General features: G+C 39.2%; 1 protein-coding gene across 1 annotated transcript; it reads right to left on the bottom strand.

Annotated features, from left to right (window-relative positions):
• Window positions 1-207: 207 nt before the first annotated feature.
• Window positions 208-7,741, bottom strand: LOC114760849 (lysine-specific demethylase JMJ706). The gene is made up of 11 exons (XM_028950142.1): window positions 7,049-7,741; window positions 5,214-5,556; window positions 4,877-5,033; window positions 4,577-4,796; window positions 3,940-3,993; window positions 3,776-3,855; window positions 3,114-3,391; window positions 2,598-2,993; window positions 1,683-2,101; window positions 1,276-1,554; window positions 208-1,100 (listed from the first exon to the last, which is right to left on the bottom strand). Exons 1-11 carry the CDS (start codon window positions 7,049-7,051, stop codon window positions 747-749), a joined length of 2,583 nt encoding a protein of 860 aa, XP_028805975.1. The 5' UTR covers window positions 7,052-7,741; the 3' UTR covers window positions 208-746.
• Between the last annotated feature and the right edge of the window lie 1,061 nt (window positions 7,742-8,802).

Raw genomic sequence — 8,802 nt, forward strand, 5'->3', positions numbered from 1 at the left:
TCTGAGGTACCCCGCAAATATTCAGGCATACCATCCACGTCGAAGGAATATAATTGCTTTCCCCCACAAACAAAAACAAAAAGAGGCCCTTCTTTTAATGCTTGCAAGAATCCCAATTAATTTCGATGGATTACAATGGTGTCGTTAAATCTATGGAGTGGAGTGTGCGTAATATCTAAGAACGAAATTCAAATCGCGAGCTTAACAAACAAAGATGAAGCAATTGAGATAAAAGTGGAATTACATTGAACTGTAATCCAGTAGTTATAGGTACAAAGATACCTATTGCTACAAAAAGAATGGATGAACATCAGGTAGGGGAAGCAGCAGAAAGCACTTAATCAGATATTAATGGGGAGACCCTAACAATAAGAGACCTAAATAAGTGATCAAAAGAAAACAAATTTACATGGGTTTTCACTAAACCAACTTTCTTCTATTTTTCCTTTTTGGGGGGCGAGGTTGGTTTTCATTTCTAGCATGCAGGATAGCTGCAGAAGGGCAGAGTTAGAAAAACACCTTGGCCCGAGAGAACACAAGGGATCGGCACCCGTGCAGATTGCCCGAATCTTAGGCCCTGCAAAAAGAATGTGATATCTTTTATCCTAAATGGTTAATATCTTTGCCGCTGCTTCCAGAATCAAATCACTTTGAATTTTGTCGTGTGGTTAGAAAAAGCCCATTAGCTGATTGACGATGTTAGCGAAGTCAGAATCTGCAAAGGTGTAGGCCCAGCCAGCGCTGCGTTACCATTTAGAGGCAAAACCGGGACTCTCTAAGCTCAAGAATGAAGAAGGGCCTCGGACTTTAAGGCGCTTTGGCCCAATCTCTATAGGAGGTCGTTCCCTAATTGCCTGCGGGAACCTATCTTTCCTGCGGTGATCTCGCTCCCTACCAACTCCCTCATTGCCCAGCTTCTTATACCTTATAGAAATGGGAATGCCATTTCCCCCTGCAAATTTGTCCTTCAGCAATCTTTCACCTTCAAATTTCCGTTTCATCGGGTGACTCATTTTGTTACTTGAATCGTTGCTTCTGCTGCAATCCACTGGCTGGGACGGGCTACTTCCTTCATTAACTTTCTTCAATCGTTTATGCCCCTGCTCGTACGCACCCAATCAGTCATTACATTATAATCCATGAATTTGCAGAGGAAAACATGATAATAAACTCGAAGACCAGCACTTGAAAACTCAAATACACAGAAGTTCACCAGCTTTACATGATGGACTCAAAAAAAAAAAAAAACACTTCGGATGAAGTATTTGAAAATACCTGTTGGTCCGAATGCTTGAAAGACATGGTAGCATTCAAATTTCTCTTCTCTGCCTTCAGAGAAGATGGCCGCTTTACCCTAAATATCTCTGAATCAGAATCGCTATCCTCTTTATCCACAATGGGCGTCGTCTCTAATTCATCAAGATTGCGCTGAGATTTACTTGAGGTTTCGTGACACCGTGCTGAGGATAGTAAAGATTGGCATGCGCTATTCGATACTCCATAACATTCTCCGGAATCAATATAGCCTGAACTAAAGTAAGCATGCCCATCGTCCTGTTTCAAAATAAAAATGACGGAACGGGATTGTTGGTTCAGAATTTAAGTTCAAGTCCCTACACAGTGAGATGCAATGACAAACAAAAAGCGCAACGATGTTCAAAAAGTAGGTGCGTATGACTTACATTGTTCAGAGCAGAAGACCTATTAATCGGTTCTGAAATAGAACACAGGGTGGATGCAGCAGAAGAAAAAGAAGCCTCGTAGACTTCTGGTCTAAGATCTGGGCAGTGCCTCGAAAAAAGTTGACTTTGTAGATTGAGCTCGGGATTACTTGTTGCCTGATCTGGGGTCAAATAATGTTCAATAACAGGATCAAATTCTATCTCGCAATAAGGAGTATATCCATTTGCTTCAGCTCTCTGGAACATATTTGACAAAGGATATGAATACATGTTATTGTCACCCTTGGTTTGCTTAAGAATCTCATCCACGATTCCACCTTCTTGCTCAAACCTCTTGGCTGCAGCTTCCAGATCACTAATATCCTCCCTCACATAAAGAGTGTGTTGGCTCCCACAGGCGAAGCCAAGAGCTTTAACATCTGCATCATAAAAATTTCATTTAGCCAAGAGCTTCAATATCTGTATCATCAAAACTTCATTTAATAAACTAAAAGATGCCAATACCTAGACCATCAAATAATAAGCATATGTGATGCAATCAACCAAGATTCATTAATGATTCCAAAAATATATTTTGATCCCAAATGATGATAATGCTCTTCTCATTTCATGGTATGAGTAACTGACAATTGATATAAAAACCTATGATATCCAACATGAATAGTAAAACAGTATTTGTAATTGATAAAGACTTGGCAGTATGGGGTGCTCAATCAAGTATCTAAGTTAGTTCTCCCACGTGTCCCATCCCACTTGAATACTCATCAAGTGATATCAAAGTCAGATTGTTGGCAATTCAGTTCTGACTCGTAGGAAATAAATTATTATACTTCAAATAAGCGTGAGTCAACCCAATTATATTTTGTATGGGCTATTAAAATAATATATTTGTGAATAGCATAGCTCATAACATACCATGGCGAAGGCACACCAGGTGCATGTGACACTCACAGTCTACATATGCAACATAACAATCCCGTTTGCAGAGGCTACAGAGAATTGTGCTGTGGGAATGTGTAAAAACACTCGAACAAGCCCTCGATTTCATTAGAAGCCAACGAGCACAATGCTGAAAGCGTATTAGGTTCACAAAAGAAATCTTTATGCAATTATGAGCCGACAGATCCGCAGAGGGAAAGTCTGAAACTTCAAGTTCTGAGTTTGTATGAAGAAGCATTGCTTCTTTGCATACTAGTTCTTCGTGAGGCAGTAAAGGCATCCTGTTAAGAAGTGCATATCGCTGGCTAGCAATAGCTCCTAAAGGAAACCAATCACCAATTGCAAAGTTCACTGCTTCTCCACAGTTGAAACCTAAAATTTGAGGGGGAAAAAGATGTGAATAGATATATTTGAATTTCAGACATTATATTAATATCTAGAGCGGAATGCTTCCTTTTTGTAACAAAAAAGTATTTTAAGTGTGAACCTTACCGTGACTAAATCCGGCATGATATGCTCTAGGAAAAGTTATTACAAATTCCCCCGGCTTTTGAACGGCTTTATAGACAGGCACTTCATTATCCAACAAAATATTTGGAGGGAACAGAGTTGTTTTCCCCAGAAGAACATCAAAAGCTCCATCCTCCCCATCATTAGAAAGAATATCTTTGGAGTACACATGTTCTCTCACCACCCTTTCAAAATCCAGAGCTGCATGACCTGGAATGCCATACCAAGTTTTTGGCGCCCCGCAGTGATGATAATTTATACTGCCATCGGAAAAAAATAATGGATAAATATAATTATTTAGGCATAGAAAGCAGGTAATTTCACTTGTCTTAATACTCCTCCGGTCCTTAATATAGGACCTAATTGTTGAGTTGATTTTGGTCATAAATATGAGACTTATTTTTCATATTTATTAATTTTTTCTAAATTACCCCTATGGATTTTCTTCAATTATAATCGAGTAGAAAAAGGAGAGAGGATATTAAGTAAGATGATTACCGTGTTTTAGGAAAAAGTTGTCATATTTCTTATAATTAACTAACTTACCTAACTTCCTTAATCTAATCAAATTAGTTAAATAGATCTTATATTGAGGACCGGAGGAGTATTATGCTAAATTTATCATGAAAGCACGGGACATTTACCTGTACAAATAATGATCTTCCACATGCCAAGCAAACATACTGAAGAGCATTCCAATGTATAGCATGGGTTCTGTTACTCCCTGAAATAAACTCAAAAGGTGTTAAAGGGAGAAGTACGATTGGGGGGGGAGGGAGAGTATTAAAGCATAAGATAACTGACATACCGGAATTGCTGTTTCCAAGAGGCGCAAAATGGACTTGGGCAACCGTGAAACTTTCTGAGACCAAACAAAAATTTGTACTTTAGTTGATGAAAATGTCAAATCAATCAGTTCATCAAAAATATCAGAAGATTGTCCAGACTAAATAAGACAAGAAAGATATTGGTAAGCACAGGAAACAGGGGAATGTTACAGAAGTATTTAGAAGGTAGACACAGTATATCATAAGGAGCTGCTAAACAAGATCATATCGTAAAGGCAAGTGATACAACAATCACCATATAAAGACAATTCTTTCACGCAAGACCCTTTCAATACCATTGTCATTTGGTAATGATCCTGTGACTATTTTTGTGAAACTGCGAAGCAGAATTAGCAACAAAAAATATTTTCCAAGATCACCGTTCAACAAAGTAGCAAAATTAAAAGGAATGATAACACGAAAGATTTATGTGAAATGACTGTCAATCACATTACAATAAGCGAATACAGCATTTCATTCTTAAGCAATCAGGTACAGAACAAATAGAACCACAAGCAAGAGGCATCTTTCAACTGGATTTTCTACTCTGTAAATATAGAAGACAAGCAATCATAAGAGAACACAATAAGAAATAAGAGAAACTAGTAGAATTAACACCTTTAAATTCCATTTGCTGTTCCCAAGCTGATCAGTAGGAGAAGACGAAAAAGCACTACCATCAACATCACATGCATATTCAACAGTTTCCATCTGTCCACAAGCAATTTCATGCCAAAACTCTTTTTCCAAAAATGTGGCGGGAAGACATCCAGCACTAGAATATCTATGCTCAAAAACTCTATTCGCCATTTTCTCAAAATCACGGAACGTATAATTGCTGAAAGAATTGCAATTGTATTAAAAACCAAAAGAAATAAGATCATTGAAGATTTAAATATATGCATTCACAAAACTTACCTTCCACTCAAGAAAAATGTGACTTTGTCTTCAGTGTCCCACTCAGCAAGCCGAAGAGGCTGTACTCTAGTTGTGAACTTGAATCCTGCTTTCTCTTTCATTAAAACAACTCCAGCAGGAACAGACGCACTTAGAGGTGAAATAATCTTGCATATACCTGAAGTTTAATAAAAATTAAACGTAACTTTACTATTAACACACACTCAGTATTGATGGCCCCCACCCCTAAAAAATTATGTTTGAAAAAGTGACACGGGGTGGGTAGTGAAATGACCATCCAAGCCCTTGATTAATACCATTAATTCAAGATCAAGGAAAAATATTCAATAGAACATACCATATTTTGAAGCTTCTGGAGCTATCTTTTGCAAGTAAACCAGAGGATCCTCAAATTCCTCTTTTGTCGGAGAATACACAGGACATTCTGGAATTTTCTCAGTCCATTCAAGATCACTTGTCTCAAACTTATTCACCTTCCGCTTGGAGAAAACATCTGCATTGCCATGAAACCTGACCCCACATGAAGTGGAAGCCCTTAAAGCATCTCCTCCGCTTCTAGTCATTGTGCTAGCAATAGCTGTTTCAGTGGCAGTGATGAGTTTTGCCCGTTGAAGCCTTTTACGCTTCAATAATTCTAGCCCATGTCTAGCTTCCTTGGATAAAGAAAGTCTTCTTTCCACCTAAGAGACAATTCATCAATTAACACTCAGCATAGCGTGTACATAAATGGAAGAATTACAGCGATAATTACATGCCTATGATAAGTAAAATTATCTCAATGACTTCAAACTCAACAAGTGCATTGCATACAGTTAGCTTTAGCATCATGAGATTGAGGTATATGCATCATCAGAAGCACTGAAACAATACATTAAATGGTCCAAGAAGTAAAACAAAGACTTTCGAAGCAACAAGCCAGAGGAGCATGGACATTGAGTCACATGACCGGAGATAACTGTATCCCTTCCCTCAAACCCTCCCTCACAGAGAAGGATAGTACTAATTGAGCCTATTTGCACCTTCAAATCATTTCTGATGCAAGGACAAAGAACCATTTGGCATTGAGAAGGAAACAGCAACTACTACAAGGGCTTGATACTTTTTACAGGGGCGTGCCATGTCTGACATATGTTGGACGAGGACAGAAATCCTATGTTTATTTAAGCTCCCGAGCTCCATGCATCTATATCCATATGTGTAACTCCAGCTGGAATGGGGAGAATTGAAGAGGTGCATTTTGAACTCTAACAAGCAGCACCAACACCCAAAACAAAAAAAACAAAAAAAAAAAAGGCTGGAGTATTACCAATTTACCCCTGAGAATTCAATAACAACATGACCATGGCTTTTAATCATCACTCAATCAAAGTCATACACGAGTACTAACGTCACAACTTATAGATGATCCTTAGCCAAACGCAAATCACCTCCTTCGGCAAAATAAATCGCTAAGAACAAATTTGACCCGCCTACTTGATGACTAGACTTTCACCGACTGGAGTTTTTTTGACGAAAAAACGTTTCGCTTATACCCCGAATCGAGCAAACATAAGCCGGTCAAACGAAAATGATCCCAAAGAAACATTCAACAAACGCATGCGCCGAAAATTGAATAGTTCCTCTTCCTAAAATCATTATTTCCCATCTTACCACAAGCCAAACGAACAATAAGTAATATTAAGCATCTATGTGTATGTGAAAGGCCAAAAATCAGAGGAAATTTTTTGTAAAAACAGGAGGGGAAAAAATGTAAATTATTAAACATCGAGGAACACAAATCTCTGAATTCTTTTTCTGGAAAGAGAAGGGAAACGAAAAAGGAATTAAAATAATTAAATAAACCCCATTTTTCCTAATTTGCAGATGAGGTCTTCCGTTCATATATAGATGCGAGGAAAAGGGCAAAAGTCCATTCTGCATAATGCACCTTAAGCGTCAATACAAAACCGGAAACGCATCAACCTTTGAGCTCATAAATTCAAATTACATGGTCTAACAGGAAAATCATCACTCAGAAGGAAGAAAAAGGAAAATCATATCTAAAGCGCACATAGCATAACAATGTCTGAGATCTGAACGATGGAGCAAAAGAAAATGCACTTTGAAGAGAACAGGGGCTTCTATAACCAAATTATAAGATAAGGGGAAAATTAAGGAAAACCGTTGACGTACCATTTCATTACGAAGTCGGTCCTTGCAGGTCTCCGTCTTTACACACTTGAAGGAGAAATCGCGAAAACAATCACAAACTATATCCAAATCCCAGTGGTAAACCCTAGATCACGATCCTTACGGTTACAGATTAAAATAGAGTGTTCAAAGACAACCAGACTCGCCACATTCTCGCAGAAAGAAGAATACAAGGGTGAAACCAGCTCACAAGAGAGATCCAAGCGCTTTCACGACCAACCACGAGTGAAAAAATGAAAATAAAAATGCGCCGATTGGAAAGTGGTAAGCAGCGTGCTCTGAAGTGACAGAATAGGGCCGCCGGTAATGGTGATAACTCACCGGCCGAAGGAAGAGGTTTTCCGGCGACGTATGAAACAGAGGAAAACAGTGGATGAGGAGAGAGAAGAAACGAATGCTTAGAAAACCGAAAAAGAGCACGGAAGGGATAATTTATAGTTTTATACTCCAAAATATGAACACCTTTATTATTTGAGTTCTGAAAACCGAATGAAATTTTTGTCCTGGAAAAAAAAAACGAAAGAAAACCAAATGAAATTGGATTTTTCTTTTTTCCTTTTAAAAAAATGATTCTCTGTGTTTATAAAAAAAAAAAAAAAACTGAATCAAACCAACTCAGAGAAGAAATGTGAGCCAGAGTGGTGGTTGGTTGGTGGTTCAACCAAGAACTTGCCGTCCAAAACGCGTTTATCACCTCTCGCGTTTCAGGGTAAACAAAACGGAAGAGGCTTCCCCCGTCTCGTGTGTTATGACGGAATTATCGTTATAAATTGTGAAATTTATTGGCGGGTACGGGAGGAAATAAACGGATTCACGCCTGTTAGCTTTAAGGATATTTCGGTAAATTCACAACGAGGGCGTTATCGAAGAGTTCTGGTTCCTGTACCGGTCAGAGAACAGAAAGTGGCAGGAAAGACGGAATTATCACGTGTGCCGAAATAGAATTCAATGTCCTACAGTAAGTTTAGATCCAACCGTCTATCTCGAGATCGTTTACTTTGAAAGGGTCAACGAACGCAAATTCTCTGGAATCTGAAATACCAAGCGGCGTGTGTACTTTTTTTGTTCAACTGCCGACACGTACAGGATAATTCTTACCTACCTTCCAGTTAGTTAGTTCCGAAATGAAAAGACGATTTTCTCCTCGTTTGGTTCCGTTTAGTTAAGAGAAAGGTAGAAGGGCGTTTTCGACCTCACAGGATGTCACATGTGGGAGCGGCCAAGTCAGTTCTGCGATGCAAAGTGAAAAAAAACCCGATGTGCAGTTTCAAGGGACAGGCTGAAGGCGACACGTGGCGTGCGTTGTGAGAGGAGAGAAATACGTTGCAGGAGGAGGAGGAGGCCACGGTTTCGCGGAACTTTTGTGTTACCGCGGGTGGTGGCCAGAATGGAAATAGCTGGCCGTTACAATAGGTTTTGGGGGGCCCAGGCGCTGAAGGTCACGAGAAATCCCTTGTGCGGGATGCGAATGGCTAATTCTTATTCTTTAATTTATAATTAATTAATTAATTATTAATTAATATTGGTGATATGGAAATCCACCTGGGAATCTCGGTTTCCGGTGGGCATTCTCTCTCCTCTTCTCACTGGTTGGTTTTGCATTGGAGCTTTTTGTTACGCGGAGGTTGGGCTAATCATTTACTTTTTCCACACTCGGGGAAAACGAAAACGAAGCTTTGAGAAGGTCTTCTTGGCGTTGGCGGCTCGGCTTTGAACCGGGTCAACCTTTCACACGG

This window comes from Neltuma alba, unplaced genomic scaffold, assembly GCF_004799145.2.
Source record: "Neltuma alba isolate B1F8T4 unplaced genomic scaffold, ASM479914v2 tig00011027_pilon, whole genome shotgun sequence".
Classification (NCBI taxonomy): Eukaryota; Viridiplantae; Streptophyta; class Magnoliopsida; order Fabales; family Fabaceae; genus Neltuma; species Neltuma alba.